Consider the following 16,706-nt stretch of genomic DNA (forward strand, 5'->3'; position numbering starts at 1 on the left):
TTATCATTATAAGAGCTGTGCTACCCTCTTTTTTTCTTTCTAGGGTTTCTCACAAGAATGAATTTTACCTAGAAAGGTTTTTAATGAGACAGCATTGCACACAGCTCAATTATCTTTTTAAGTCTTGTTTGTGCATTGTTATTTTATGATTGTGAGTTGTGAATTTGTTAAGATACTTCATACTTGTGAGTTGTGACTGATCACTGGTCAATGGTCTAGTTGTTAATTGTTATCTTTGAATCCGGTCTAGTTGTGAACTTGTGATTGTGAGTTGTGATTGTGAATCTGTGATCTCTTATCCTTTATGTTTTCTGTGAAATTTGATTCTAAATTTGAAAACTGAAGTTAGAGCTGAATTTGCTGGTGTGTTTATAGAATTGCGGGTTGTGGGCTGGCACGGTCCGAAAATCAGCCCGCAGGCCCGTGTTTGGGCCGAATGCCAGGCACGAGGCCTGTGCTGGCACGGCCCGCAGGCACGACGTGCCGTGCCGGCCCGAGAAGTTACGGGCCGTGCCTGGCCCGTGCCCGGGCCGGGGCGTGCCGGGCCGGCCCGATGGCCATATATACCCCCCTGATCTTCTTATTTTAAGCATGGTTTTTACTGTTTTATTTCCAGCTGGAGAAAAAGAACTCTCTTCCTTGAAAATGTTGCTTGCCAAATGCCACTGTGTCGTCCAGCAACAACAAACAAAATAATGTGGAACGAAACAAGTGCGGTTGACATAGGAGTACTATATATAAATGATCCACGGCAGCTGTTGCGGATTATGCGCAATGTCCACCGCTTGCAGGACACGCATTCCCCTGTCCTGCTGTCTCGCTCCAAAGCTCTTTGCCATTTGCTACTCAGCTGTAGTTGCAGGAGGAGTACCATCAACTCCGCCACTGGCTTCTGGCTATGCCATTTGCTACAGTCAGATGCTGCCTGTTGAGCTTCAGACGGAGCCCCCCTCAACCTCAACTCAACAACCAATGATGCTGTCACCACACTCACCAAAGGGCTCGAGTACGCCTCGACGACGAGCTGCCGTGCCGAGCAATGATCGCCTGCCCCGCCCGGCCCCCTCAGAAACCTGGCGTCGTGGGCAGCGTCGCGCCTAGCAGGAAAGTGCCGTGCGCTCCCGCACCCGCGCCCCGCCCGCGCGGCCACACGGCACGGCACATGCGCCCGCCGGGCTCATGATGGCGATACTACTATCTTCTTCTGGGCAAGGGCAGGGCAGGGCGGCTGCAGCGCAGGGCCGGCGCCGGCACTATCCACCCCCGCGATCTCACCTCACCGGTCACGTTAGGTGCGCCCACCCAGACGGACACGTCGCCCGGCCCCGCGCGCGCGCGCGTAGGAGGTAGGATGGCGCCCGCGCGGCCGCGCCCCGAACGAACGAAGCGAACGGTCGGGTACTGGTGGTGGCCTGGTTGGTGGCTTTCCGTATCGTCGCTCGGCGAACGGCGCGGCGGGCGTGTTGGGAGCCCGCCTGGGACTGGGAACGAGACAACTCACCGTGCACGTACGTGCGCGCCCACGCGGGGGTTGAGAGTTGACGGCGAAAAGGGAAGTTTTTTTTTTTTGGGTGGGGGGGGGGGGGGGGGGGGGGGGGGGGGGGGGGGGGTGGCGGGATTGCCAGGGGAAAGGAAATGAAAGACGTGAGCACTGTCGTAATCGTAACGCACATCCTGGCGGCGAGCGCAGCGCAGCAGCCGGAGGCGGCCAGGTAGAGTGTCTGGCTCGGCGCACGCATGCCCACGCGCTAGAGGAGATTCTGCCGTGCCAGATCATCGCAGTCCCAGCAGCCATGGCAACTGGCCTGCGGTGGTTACAGGTCAATTCCGTTCTTCCCAACCGGATCGTCCCATCCATGGTCGGTCTCGGTCGGCGCTCTTCTTACGGCCTCCACTGCACGCGTCCGCTCCTTTTTCCCCCCCTCTTTTTTCAGCTCTGGAGCACGTCACGTCATCACGCAACTTCTGCATGCAAATGTGCCTGCCTATTTGATGACTCACTTGGAACGACGAGTAGTAGTATAGTACTGTAGTAGTAAACAAAAAAGTTTAAATACCATGAAAATGTTCACGGGCAAGTGCGAACGCGTACAGATCATCACACTTTAAAACCGGACAGTAAGGGTGTCTCCGACAGACTACGCATCCCATAACCCATACCTAAAATAAGCCGTATACACGGAAAAAAACATCCTCCAACGGACTACACAAACAGATTACCTATTTTATGTCCACGGTAAGAGGCAACCCAAAACTACGTTGCCTTCTCCTCGCTCTCCTCTGACGCTCCCCCTCCCCGCACTTCCCTCCCGCGCTCGCGAACGCCGGCGTTGGTGTGCTGGACCTCTCCTTCACCTCCACCTCGTCCTTCACCACCGTCACCACCTTCAGCGTGTGGAGCTCGCTGTCGCTGCCGTCCTTCTCCTCCTCCACATCGCTCTTCCCGCACCCGCACTCCTCCTCTGCGTCCCCGTACTGGGCGCACCTCGCCGCGGCATGCACGCCACGGCCGACGCGCGTGCTCCGCCTCGCGCACCTCCACCTCGTCCGCGAGCTCGGCCACGACCACCTCACGCGCTTCTTCCTCTAGCAGCGGGGTTCACAGCGCCCCGAATGTGGGTGTCGTGCGCTCCGGCGACGAGGGCCCTGCAGCGGGCACCGCGCACCTCGGCGGCGGATCGAGGCAGTACAAGGCACGGATCGAGGCGGATCGAGGCATATGCGACGGCGTGCGGCCGGATCCCTCCTTCCTCGGCCAGATTCGGCATGGAGGCGAGCAAGGAGGAGGCCAGAGTGGAGGCGGGCGGCGCTCGGCGGGGAGGGAGACGGGCGGCGCGGCGGGGAGGGAGACGGGCGGCGCTCGGCAGGGGAGAGAGGTGGGTGGCACTGTTGCAAGTTTCGCCGGTTTGGGTTCGCTGTTAGAGTTCGTCAGTTTGGGTTGCATTTTTTCTTCGCTGTGCGTGACTCAAATGCTTGTGTTTGGGTAAGGACCTCTTTGACAGTGCTCCTGCGTGCTCCGGCTCTGTCGCTATTCATGTACTGTAGCCAGAGCCGCAGGAGCCGAGAAACCGAGATTCGCCGGCTCCACGAACAGTGTTCCGTGAACCGTGCGACAAAAAAAGCAACCGAGAGAGAAAAGCGACGTTAGTGAACAGTTATGCTACAGTATAGAAGAGTGAAAAACAGCTTCATAAACAGTGCCGTGTCCGTGAAAGCCGGAGCCGCGGGAGCCGAAACAAACAGCCCGTAAAGCTGGCGGTGGCGGAGCGCATACAGGTGCCGCGGCGCCGCAGCACCACCAACTTTTTTACGTTAGTTTTCGGGCGGCGGCGTCGCGTCGGCTAGCCTGTGCTTGTCACGGATAAATTGCTAGCCCTGTCTCCCCTGTCGTCCTCCGCTCCGCTCGGCCCCCCGGCTACTAGCTTGGACTCCGCTCCGCTTGAGCACGAGCACGAGCACGAGCACGGGCACGAGGGTGGCTTTCTTTCTTTCTTTCTTTCTCCAGGCACACACGCGCGCGCAGTCGAGGAGAGAGAAAAGGAGGAGGGTGAAGGGTGATTACGAGCTACCGCGTTTAGGTCGCGCCGGCTTGGACTGTTGCGTGAGCTCTCTCTCTCTCTCCCCCAAATCGTCAAAGGGGGTTTGGTGCTGCTGGTGGCTTCATAGCTTCAAGCAGCGGCCAGTTGGTGAGGAGGACAGACAGGCGGGGAGGAGTGGTCCGATGCGAGGAGGAGGAGGGCCGGGTGTCGGCACGCCGGGGCGCCCGCGATGGGGCTCGGGCGCCACGACGCCGCGGTCACTGAGCACGGGCTCCTCGCCGCGCGGCTCCGACCGGAGCTCCGACGACGGCGAGGAGCTGGTCGAGGTCACGCTGGACCTCCTCGAGGACGACAACATTGTGCTGCGGAGCGTCGAGCCGGCGGCGGGCGCCGCCGCGGTGGCGGCTCCGCCTCGCCGCCACCCGGACCCGACCCCGTCGTCGTCCGCGGCGCCGTCGCGGTCGCGCTCGCCCGCGATGCGCCGGACCTCCTCGCACCGCTTGCTGCAGTTCTCTCAGGAGCTCAAGGCCACCGCCAGCCGCGCCAAGCAGTTCTCGCAGGACCTCACCAAGCGCTTCACGCGCACCCAGAGCCGCGCCAACCTCGCGGCGGCGGGGGAGCCGCCGCCGCCGGCCGCCGCGGCGCCGTCCTCGGGCATCGACGCCGCGCTCGAGGCCCGCGCACAGCGCCGCCGCCGCGCGCAGCTCGACCGCACCAAGTCCGGCGCGCAGCGCGCGATCCGCGGACTCCGCTTCATCAGCGGCGGCAACAAGGCCAGCAACGCCTGGATCGAGGTCCAGGCCAACTTCGACCGCCTCGCGCGCGACGGCTACCTCTCCCGCGCCGACTTCCCCAAATGCATAGGTTCACTTCAGTCCCCTCCCCCTTTCCCTTCCAGAAACCGCAGGCTGCTTCGAGCGATTAGTTCCTAACCGCATTGGAGTTTTTGGATGCAGGGATGACGGAGTCGCAGGAGTTCGCGATGGAGCTCTTCGACACGCTGAGCCGCCGCCGGCAGATGCAGGTGGATAAGATCAATAAGGATGAGCTGCGCGAGATCTGGCAGCAGATCACCGACAACAGCTTCGACTCGCGCCTCCAGATCTTCTTCGACATGTAATCCCTGCAATCTGAGAACTGCTATCAAATTAGCGCTATATGGAACACATCAGTTGTTCAGTTCTATCAATGTGTCTTCGTTTTTTATTTTGCTATATCTATTATATCATTTTAATCAGGGTGGATAAGAACGCAGATGGCCATATCACGGAGGCCGAGGTGAAAGAGGTAAACAATTCCTCGTCGTTGTGCTTGGTGTTTCACTTGCGATCTTTTTGTTTTGTTTTTGCTCTCCCGTTTGGGGATATTTTCGTACAATTATTTGGGGGTCTTTTGATAACTGGGCTGTCCATTTCCATGCCTCTGTAGTTATGTACTTGTTTTTTTGTTGCCTTACAAGTTTGTGTTCCTGGATTTACGCATAAGGATTACGGAATTGGTAGCTTGGAGAAACATTGCCGACTAATCGAGGCATCATCCCGGCGAAACTGGCGGAGAAAGCATCCCCACCACCGGCCGGTCTCCCCACATCACTATTTTTTAGCAATCGTTGTTGGTTCTAGAACGTGGGAGGGGTGTTTAGTAAATTTACTATTGATGGAGATGGAACTGACCTACAGGAGGCTGGAGGCCAGAAAGCAATAGTTGGTGGGGGCATTTCTGTCATGCTTCCTAATTAGTACTCTAATCTGCTCAAACGATGCGTGGAAAGGGGGAAGCTTTTGGATTAGAGCTTAATTTGTTTATTTAACTGAGGTCATCGTGGAAGGGGCCAGGCTAGGCTGTTTGTTTAGGTTACTTTTTTTTCCCCACTAGGTAAATACCCGTGCGTTGCAACGGGAACACATAATAGCACGATAACATATGTATGAGCGTGTGTTATATTGTTATCTAAAATAGATACCGCAATTATAATGTTCTAATCAATATTACATAAGTCTTCACGAAAGATAGATAGTTAAATTATAACTCTAAATTTGAATGCAAAACTAAAACATCAACTTCAATTGTCGCATCACTTCATGCCTACAATACGCAAAAAATAAGCTTGCACTTCTTTAGGAATCAAGTGCTACGGAAAGATAATCATAACAAGTTTGCGTTTCACAATATATGTTTTAGAATCTATTCTACAATTAAGAATCTAATCTATCAATAGTTCGACTAAGAGAACGTGCTTTGCACGAATACCAAGCTGCAGTTGGTTTGCATGGCAGGATGAGGACTGAATTGGCGATCATCAGGCAGTGCAAAAAGCTCAAAATTCCAACCAAAATGGATGGACTAAAACCAAACAAACTCACTGCAAATTACCCAAACAACACGACATATGTTCTTGTTCAAACAAATGAGCTCACTCTGAACTATCCAAAATGCACTAAATCTAAAGTATTGCCATATTGCAGAGATAGAAAAAAAAAAGAAAAGGAGCACATTTAGCTTCCAGTCGAGTAGTTGACCATGGTGTAATGAAAAATGTAATTATAAACATTATGGTCTCGATAACCGATCATGCAAAGGGAGACTATTCTAGTTTCATAAACACCCTCAGAAAATTGTCAACAACTAACATGATGTTCATTAGAATGTCCACATAAAAAACAAAACACTGACAGGTCCATGAACCATGGATCGGCAATGTGGTGTGTGAGCGGTCCACCATGGACCGAGTCCATGCTGAAGGGTATGGGTCCTTGTATTTCCAATGTATTTCCTCTTTTTTTCTTCTGAAGGAAAACGACAAGAAAGTGTGGACATGTCATCCTGATGTCATCAAGCTAGCAAGCTAGGAACGCTCGTGCAAAGCAGAGCACGGAACAGAGCACGACCGGTGCTCGGCCGCCATTTCCCAGCAACGCGAGCTTGCGGTTGCGCAGTGTGCCTTGTGCGCGCGCGTGCGTGGAGAAGGAGCGCAGGGGTGCGGGGAAGCTCACCTGCGGCTTACCAAGGGCGGAGGAGCAAGGCCGGGACTGGCTGTTCCCTGGAGCGAGCTCACGCCTGGCAATGGCGGTGCGGCGCAGGAGTTCGTGGGCGTGATGCTTGTGCTGCCCAGCTGGTAGTGGTGGGCTGGTGGTTCACGCTAAGGAGCTGGTAGTGTTGCTGTTAGGATTTGGGTTTGGGTGTTCCGTTTCGCATAGCTGGAAGGGAAGATAGATGGGGATGTAGGGTTCTGGTGACGTACCTGGTGGGTGCTCGGCGTCGTGACAGGGTATGCCAGCGTCAGCGGGCAGGGCAGTGAGGCGGCAGGTCGAGGCGACGGGGACAAGATGGGGTGTCAGACGGGGCCGGTACGGGGCAGGACGTGGACATGGCGTGATTGAATGATGGCGTTGATCGGTGGACGGCGTGTGCGATGGCGAAGGTGGCGGAGGGCCAGGCATGAGGAGGTGAGGACGCGGTGTCGTGCGCTGCAGAGTGCTAGGGAGGTCGCGGTGCAGGTGACGGCGTGGTCTCGCGTGATCGGCGGCGTGGGGTGATCGCGGAATTGATCACAATTGTTACGGGAATTGATTTTTGCCTTCCTGATTTGCTGTGGCTGTTATGGGAATTGAGCTGATCGCATAGAGCGAGTGCGCGTTGCCTTCCTGATCTGATCGCATGGAGCGGCTTTGGTGTCGCACCTGTGGACGAAATAGTTATGAATGTTTTAGTTGTAGAGATAGAGAAAAGACGACCTCAACTCCTCAAGGCTTACGACCACCCATTTTTACACGCTACGGATGCCTTTATCTGATCCGCATCAGCCAGGGAAAGCGTGACGTGCTGGCAAAGGTGAGCTCCATGATATGCAGTTATTGTGGTGTGTGCCGGCACAAAATCTTTGGCGAACACTGATCGAACTGTGCGCAAGTGGTACAGAGGATAGGGAAATTGACGTCGACGACGTGCCTACGGCGATGCGACGGCCGGATCTGTACAAGAAAGGGGTGGCAACACATCCTCAGTTATTGAGTCGTCACACGATAGTTTTTTTTTATATAGAAAAGGAGTCACACTATCAATTCAACATGTATATTTGCAAAATTGAACTGAACAAAATTTAACATCCTTTAGCATCCTTTAGCAGTATATTTGGAAATTTGCGGCACATCCTTTAGCAGTTTAACTGAACACAAAATTTGGAAGTATATTTGTTCCATGGAAGGTGTATGTATCACATCCGCCGGCAGATCAACAATGCAGCGCTTTCTTGATGTTGCCCAACGTGCAGAACACCAGACGCGTTACGACCTTCACCGCATCCGTCGCCGACGAGCCAGCCAGCGCCTGGAACACCAGGGTGACCAGTGACCCGGTGGACTCCACCGCCGTCCTGCCCTCCTCCTTATCCTTCCTCGACATTGTCACCGCCGGCCTGGCCTCCTGCCCGTCCGGCATCACGGCCACGGCGCTGGAGTCGTTCCCATAGACCACCGGCTGCAGGACCGCGGCGTCGACAGGCTCGTACGTGATGGTCGACTCGCAGGGGCTGGTGCTGCTGTCCTGGAGGATCCACTTGCCCCTCAGCTCCTCCGCGGAAGGTTCCACGGTCGCACGTCCGAAAAGCAGCAGTGTGAGCGTGACTCACATAAGTACATGGCATGATTGGAGTGGTTCCGTCGGAGACGAGCTGAAACTTACGTATGCCGTGACGCGGTTACCGCGGTCCTCCCCCTTGCGCACAGTCACGTAGCTCTGGAATTGATCACGATTGTTACGGGAATTGATTTTTGCCTTCCTGATTTGCTGCGGCTGTTATGGGGATTGAGCTGATCGCATAGAGCGAGTGCACGTTGCCTTCCTGATCTGATCGCATGGAGCGGCTTTGGTGTCGTACCTGTGGACGGAATAGTTATGAATGTTTTAGTTGTAGAGATGTGTGAAAACTGAAAAGTATGGTTTGTGATCAGTTGATTGAAAGATGCCACTGTTTTGTTTCCAGATCATTATGCTGAGTGCTTCTGCTAATAAATTGTCGAGGCTTAAGGAGCAAGCTGAGGAGTATGCAGCCTTGATCATGGAGGAAATTGATCCTGAAGGGCTTGGTTACATTGAGGTAACATAGCATGTCGTTTTATCCCATACTGTGTATGATCTGAGACAAATAACTGATTCTATGACTCTTATATTGCATGATCCCATCAGTATCCACTGATTTTGAAGGTGTTTAGGAGAAATAACCTGACTAGAAATTGTTGAATTATTGAGTAGTGTGACAAAACTAAAGAGTTTTGACTGCACGTATTTGGGTCTGTCCAGTAATAAATTGATACTGCAGGGCTGCATTAACTTGTTTTAACCAAACAACATCACAGGGTTGGTCAGTTCACCAGCTACTGTTTCTTATTTGGTGAAAATTGAAAGCGAAAGTTAACCAACTTTTTTATTGAAAGAGTCCTGGGTCAGTATCTGAAGGAAGATTTTGTTTTCTTGCTCCTGCCTAGTCAAACCCTTCCACTGATCTCCTCCAACTTTCCTACATGCCAGTCTAATTTTGGTCGTCCCTGCTTGCCTTCTGTACATCTTCTTAACATACCAGAATGCAGTGGTGTGTGGCCATAACCATCTAGCTCATGTTTGGTCTGAAAAGAAGTCTCTTATTTTATTATTTCTCCTAGTGCTTGCTCCTCCATTATTTTTAACTGTGTGGTTGGGTTTCTTTCTATGATAAAAGGAGATGGGTCAGCTGGAGCCGTTCTTTCTTTAAAATGTAACCACCTGACTTCATCTAAGGAGACTCTTTGATCTTATCTGAAGACATTATACATGGGTTCACTTGAGGTTGCATCTAGTAGCAAAACTGCAAAAGTATTTTAGCTCTAGCCAGCACATTGTAGGAGTATATTGTAACTAAAACATCTATGTTGTCAGCACTCATATTACACCAGGGAGCCTATCCATGGCAGCTTAAATTGTTTCCTAGCTGCTGTAAAATCTGATGAGAACACCAAGCTCCAGCTGCGGGGACCAAAAATCTACAGGTCGCTCTCATCAACATGATATTTAAATAATCTGAATTCTTGATAAAAACCTCTATATTTAAATAACCAGCTGTATGGAGAAACTTCAATCCATCCTCTATTTTTACTCTTCAGCAAGGCAGAGCACACAGTATGATGATTGTTTTCAGTTGATATAAGATCATGTTTCATATCTAATACAAAACTTTTAGTGAAAAAAATGAATCCTATCAAGAAAGATACGAATTACCATCCCATACTGAATCTTAGACTTAGATTTTTTTTTTTGCAAATGAAGCATTATGGTAGGGATGAAAATGGTAAGAAGCGCTACTATAATATGGAAACAAAAGCGGTCAGTATGGGATTTTCCCTTTTTTATCAAGATAACTAATGAAAAAAGGTAAAAAACGGCTGTGCAAAATCATGAAATGACAACTTGTTTTGATAAAAATGTAAACAGTATCATAATAGAAAAAACGCATTGGTCGGTACGGGATTTTCCTGTACCGCTTTCATCCCTCACAGGGCATCTGCTTCTGCATTTAGTCCCAAATGGCTGCATTTGTCAAATGCAAGACTAGGTGTCTAGAACTCTAGATGTCATTCCTTGAAGGACAACAGTCATAACAGTTGCTGCCAATAGTTCTATTAGGTGTCTAGTACTAATTATATTTTGTTGAACAAAGTAACACATCTTTTTTTATTTCCAGATAATCCTGTGCAGTATTGCTGTTTTTGTACTTGAGTAATTTCAGTCCTCGGATAGTACAACTGAGAGCTGAGAATCAAGTTCCATGTCCCACCTTTTCACAATGGAATTATTGCGTGCATGTTCTACAAGATTGTGGCATGTATGGTGGGCTCATATGGGAGCCATGTGCGCCACCAGATGCAATTATAATCTTGAGGGGACCACCTGCAGTCTGGTGGAGTGTTTGACTTTTGTCCCTTAGACTGACGTGTATGGTTAATCTGCTTCTTTTTCTCCTGAGAAGTGTAATTAAGGATTATCAGGAGATGACACTATGAACTATTATTGTTAATCAACTTAGGTGCGATCATATTTATGTGCTAATAATTGAAATTATTGTAAGCATAGAATCATTCATAAAGTTAGCTATCAAATATCTAATCATTATGCTGAATCCGAAGCTATACCTATGCAATTGAGCAGTTATACTTCTCTGAAGTCAACAAGGATATTTTTGCTTTTCCTTTTATCTACTGAGATCCTCACTGCACAATATCCTAAAAGGTTTTTGTAGTTTTGCTCTTTAATTTCAGTACTAAATTATCATATGCACCACATTTTAAATGCACTATGTTTACATGTACGTCTGTACATATTATTATTATTTTTATATATATGTGCCAAATTGGTCTGGTGTTAGGGATGTAGAGTGCAATTATGTGACATATTGATTTTTTTTTTCTTTTTATTGTCATTGCAGCTTTGGCAATTGGAGACACTACTACTGCAAAAGGATACCTATGTGAACTACAGCCAGGCCTTGAGCTACACAAGCCAGGCACTAAGCCAGAACCTTGCTGGTCTAAGGAAAAGAAGTCCAATCCGAAAAATTAGCAGCACATTGAACTACTATCTGGAGGACAATTGGAAACGTCTCTGGGTGCTTGCAGTGTGGATTGGAATAATGGCTGGGTTGTTCATTTGGAAGTTCATTCAGTACCGTAACCGTTATGTCTTTGATGTGATGGGCTACTGTGTCACAACTGCGAAAGGTGCTGCAGAGACTCTCAAACTGAACATGGCACTTATTCTCTTGCCTGTATGCCGCAACACTATCACCTGGCTGCGGAATACGAAAGCTGCACGAGCATTGCCGTTCGATGACAACATAAACTTCCACAAGGTTAGCCCTAGACTCCAATTAGTTCTTTATTGCCCCTTCAAAATGGGGCTGGAGGGTCGTGGACTCGTAGCTTTAGGGTTTACAAATGGTTGTGTGTTTGTGAGATATGTTACACATTTTCATCATCTTTACTTCGTTTCTATAGCGCATGCTGGTCGTTCTGAATTCATGTGAATGTGATTCAAGAAAATTGGTTAAATGAATTGTCCCTTGCATTGCATGGTTATCACATCTGGGGCTGCTTTATCACATATGTCTCGAAGATCGAAAAGAGACTTAGGTACTATACCTATTAGATATACAGCTCAATTGATGGATTGTTCCTCCATGCATTTTGTTTGAAAGCTTTATTTAACGTTCCTACAGTTAGGACATAGTCTAGATTGTGTTAACCCTATTAAATATTCATTTTGTGCCTTTACGGTAGATCATATTCACCTAATATTGTTCTTGATCGGTAGCCAGTGTTCTGCCTGCTCCTTGGCTTCAGCTAACAAAGAACATGATTTTGCTGATGGAAATATATTCATGCCAGTTAAAGATGATACCGATAAGCTAAAACCATTTGATTGTACGTGCGCCATGATTTGATCATAGCAATTTAGCTAAAAGTAAAAGTCGGGCAATGCCATGTCAAGGCTACTCATGGCTGACCTTTTCTTATTGGCTGTGAATGTAACAAAAAATTAATCATAAGTATAATGTGGGCATTAGTGGTGCCTGATAAGGGTTTTTTCATAATAAGGACATATATGTGACATGTGATTCAGCCAGATCAAGAATATAACTAAAAGAACAATTTTTCTTTTGCTTGTTTTGTAATGGCAGACTATTGCAGCAGCAATTGTGGTTGGTGTTGTTCTTCATGCAGGGAACCACCTTGTATGTGATTTTCCACGGCTCATACGTTCATCAGAGATGAAGTATGCTCCGCTGCGCAAATACTTTGGGGAAAATAAACCAACATATCTAGCTCTGGTAAAAGGAGTGGAGGGCATAACAGGGGTAATCATGGTTGTGTGCATGCTTATCGCTTTTACTCTAGCAACAAGGTGGTTCCGCCGTAGCCTGGTGAAGCTTCCAAGGCCATTTGACAAACTAACTGGCTTCAATGCATTCTGGTACTCCCATCATTTGTTCATCATTGTGTACATAGCACTTGTTATTCATGGAGAGTGTCTATACCTTATCCACGACTGGTACAAAAAGACGGTGAGCTAATCTTCATTTTTTATTCTGTGTACTCTGTGGACCTCAGTAACTTTTTAAGTATCTAATATCCTGTTATTTTGTACAGACATGGATGTACCTTGCTGTTCCTGTTGGTCTGTATGTAGGGGAGAGGACTCTGAGGTTTTTCAGATCAGGCAGTTATTCTGTCCGGTTATTGAAGGTAACCTTCACATATTTAGAAATCTGAGTACAGTATTAATTTGTTTACAGTCCTCTGACCCATGGTTCTTTTGCAGGTGGCTATATATCCTGGTAATGTTTTGACATTGCAGATGTCTAAACCTCCCACATTCCGTTACAAGAGTGGGCAGTATATGTTTGTTCAATGCCCTGCAGTTTCACCTTTTGAATGGTGTGTGGATCTTCTTTGTAACTAAACTCGAGCTAGCTCACAAAGTCATGTTTCTGGAGTCTGGACACTAGAATATGTAGTTAAACACTTGTTCTTCTTTCAGGCATCCTTTCTCAATTACTTCAGCACCTGGGGATGACTATTTAAGCATTCATGTTCGACAACTTGGTGACTGGACACGTGAGCTCAAGCGGGTATTCTCAGCAGCTTGTGAGCCACCGGTGGGTGGGAAAAGTGGCCTTCTTCGAGCAGACGAGACAACTAAGAAAGCGTATGTTAATTCCCCATATGCATCTCAACACTTAATAATATGTTTTTTCTATTTGAGGCTTCATGGTTTTTTGGGAAATGCAGGTTACCAAAACTTTTGATTGATGGACCATACGGTTCTCCCGCACAAGACTACAGCAAGTATGATGTTTTACTACTTGTCGGATTAGGAATTGGTGCCACACCTTTTATTAGCATACTGAAAGACCTGCTCAATAACATCATCAAAATGGAGGAAGAAGAAGTAAGCGATCTTTCTCATATCCCCAACTGGCCTCTTATATTATATTAAAAAACAAAAACTGGCCTCTTATTTTCTGTTTTGTGATCTAGGAATTAACAATGATTGTAATTCTTGTTTTCTTTGTGTTTGGTTAGTCATCTATTCAAACATTCTTCCTCATGAATACCAGACTAGACCAGTAATTAATTTATTCACGTAAAATTTGCAGGAAGCTTCAAGCGATCTTTACCCACCAATTGGTCGCAGCAAGACACATGTTGATCTTGACACCCTTATGAGGATTACCTCAAAACCAAAGAGGGTACTGAAGACAACAAATGCTTACTTTTATTGGGTGACACGTGAACAAGGGTCTTTTGATTGGTTTAAAGGGGTCATGAATGAAATTGCTGAACTAGATCAGAGGGTATGTATCATCAAGCCGTTTATCTTTTACAAATCATGCTATTTGGTTTTTCCCTTTGCAAATTTGTTCTTACAGATGCTCTTGTTCAATACTAGAATATCATTGAGATGCACAACTATCTCACAAGTGTTTACGAGGAAGGGGATGCCCGGTCAGCACTCATTACGATGCTACAAGCTCTCAACCATGCCAAGAATGGTGTTGATATAGTTTCTGGAACTAAAGTAAGTTCCAGCACTCCAATATGCATCACACCCTAAAGCGTTAAATCTTCATTGTAGTACAGGTTAAGAAAACATGTGGAATAACTTGTCATTTGGTACCAAATGATATGTTGTTCTTTCTTTTTTTTTTTGCCTACCCCAACTCGCTTGGCAGAAAAATCTTTGTTTTTGTTGTACTGATAAGCTGTTTTTGCAGGTGCGGACACATTTTGCAAGACCAAATTTTAAGAAGGTCCTATCTAAGATAGCTACCAAACATCCATATGCTAAGATAGGTCAGATACGTTTCATATTCCTGATATAGTTGAAGGCTATCTTTTTTCATTTTTAGCTGTGAATATCCTTCAGGATGGTTTTGTTAACTCCTTTATAAAACTTGAACTAGCTCATGCATATAACTAAAGCAAGAAACTTCCTAGATCTCAGTAAAAGTAGGTGGTTACTATGAACTTAGGGTGTGTTTGGTTGGAGGAATCACTCCATTCTAGATGAGGTGGTCATGAATCCATTCCTCATACTATTACTAATACTTAGCTTGTGAGGAATGAGGTGATGATGCATCAACCTATTCCATTCCACAAACCAAACAAAAAAGTGAGGAATGAGTAGATGATGGACTAATTCATTTCTCAAACCAAACACACCATTAATGAGCAGACATGGGTAAGGACTTGAAAGCCTCCTTGCAGAAACAAGGACTGTTGGAACTCTATACTTTTGTTTCTGGCTAATTTTGGGCCTGTATAGTTCAGACCATGGGAAAGCTGCCTGGCCCAGGCAGCAACCCCAGCCGTCTGATTTTGAGCGCCTAGGGTGGGATGGTGCTGCCTGGGCCTGGCCAGGGCAACGAAGCATGTCCATATATCCCAAAAAGAAATATTTAGGGGTAAACAACGGCCACTTCTGGTCGAATCAGTAATCTTGGTCCCATCTTCTATGATATGATCACTGTAAGAAGGTAATTGTTGTTATTGTGTACAGGAGTGTTCTACTGTGGGGCTCCAGTTCTGGCACAGGAACTAAGCAAACTCTGTTATGAATTCAATGGCAAGTCTACAACAAAATTCGAATTCCACAAGGAACATTTCTGACATATAACAAGGTGAATACAAAATAGGGGAACAAGGGGATGAATAATGTTGTATGTAAGTCGCTTCTGCTTTAACATGTTGCTTTCTTCACAATGAGTTGGAAAGAGCAAGGGATTCTGCTCATGGTGTTGTATCGCCACGGCTTACTCCACACTTGTGATACTACCTCCAGTTACAACTGCGTTATCTATTGCTTGAGATACTAAAATACAATAAGATCGCATAGAAAGGGAAATGGGGGTCTGCTGGCACAATACACAAGGCTTCCATAAAAGGTTGAAGAGCATATTTTCCAGGTGGAGTAGCAAGGGAATCTCTCCCATGGAATCCACAACCATAAATTGTGATTATAAGCAGCGTGATGTAGGACATAGAATGAAGGCCAGGATGTCACAAGGCTATCTAACTGTATATTTGCATGCAGCTGAGTGGCTGACTGAGGCCACAAGTTTGATCTAACTTTGTACTTATACACAGGGATGAAAAACAGGAAAAAAAGTATAGTTAGTTTTTGTAAGTAGTGTAGGTTGGTAGTGACTAGGCCCAGATTGGGGGGCTCAAGTTTTATTCAAGCTTGTTTCGTTGCCTTGTCGAGTGAGAAGTTGCAATTTTTTGAGGATATGGCTGATTCATTGTATTGATGTATATCTTTAGTGAAGCCCATGTTTTTAAAATTTATGCTGTTGTCGAGATGTTGATATGGAAAGGATTAAATGTGGAAAAGGATATGTATTCCTGTGCTAATGTGGCGGCAGATTTCGATAGGCTGGCCTTCGTGTCAAAATCCGAGCCACGTGAATGTGTCAGTGATTAACTAGAAAGCGCGACGCTGTCACGTGGGTCACAAGCAGTGTTTTCAGATCAGACGACTAATTGTGATTAGTCGTCCGTAACTATGTGCTCGATAAGGGTCCTCGTTTAGTTTAGACTGACTAGAAAACTTATTGTCCGATAAGATGCGACTAATCACGATTAGTCGTCTGATCAGACTAGCCGGACGACTAGTTGGGTAGGAAGAATTCGGCTCAGCTAAAGAATTTGGCCCACCTTTAGTTGGCCCATTAGGGTAAGAAGAAGAGGAGTGAGCAGTGACTTAGTGAAGGAGCTGCAGTCGCCGCACATTTCTAGCTCCCGCTCGGCACGTTTCCAGCTTCCGCTCTGGCTCTGCTCTCTCGCAGCCGTCGGCACCTCCGCCCGCGTCTCCTCCGCCTACGGCCTGCCTCTCTGGATCTCCCTTGCCGGCGTTCGCAGCTCCGTCCACGCCCCTCGTCGGCATTCGCAGCTCCGTCCGCGCCTCTTGCCGACGTCCGCAGCTCCGTCCGCGCCTCTCGTCGGCATCCGCAGCTCCGCCCACGCCTCCACCTCCGCCCGCTCCTGTCACCTTCCCTGCCGGGACCCAGTAGCTCCGCCCGCCTCTGAGGCTCCGTCGCTTTGAGCTCCTTCCTCGACGCCTGGAGGATGGACGCGGGAG

At 48.0% G+C, this 16,706-nt stretch overlaps 1 protein-coding gene across 1 annotated transcript; it reads left to right on the top strand.

The window, feature by feature from the left end:
* The first annotated feature begins 3,330 nt into the window (after positions 1-3,330).
* LOC136513220 (respiratory burst oxidase homolog protein A-like) lies at positions 3,331-15,911 on the top strand. Its single transcript, XM_066507210.1, has 14 exons — positions 3,331-4,403; positions 4,496-4,655; positions 4,778-4,826; positions 8,521-8,634; positions 10,993-11,415; positions 12,244-12,627; positions 12,713-12,808; positions 12,885-13,000; positions 13,104-13,271; positions 13,355-13,514; positions 13,723-13,920; positions 14,016-14,144; positions 14,341-14,419; positions 15,126-15,911. Exons 1-14 carry the CDS (start codon positions 3,722-3,724, stop codon positions 15,233-15,235), a joined length of 2,868 nt encoding a protein of 955 aa, XP_066363307.1. The 5' UTR covers positions 3,331-3,721; the 3' UTR covers positions 15,236-15,911.
* Positions 15,912-16,706: the final 795 nt, after the last annotated feature.

Source organism: Miscanthus floridulus, chromosome 16, assembly GCF_019320115.1.
Source record: "Miscanthus floridulus cultivar M001 chromosome 16, ASM1932011v1, whole genome shotgun sequence".
Classification (NCBI taxonomy): domain Eukaryota; kingdom Viridiplantae; phylum Streptophyta; class Magnoliopsida; order Poales; family Poaceae; genus Miscanthus; species Miscanthus floridulus.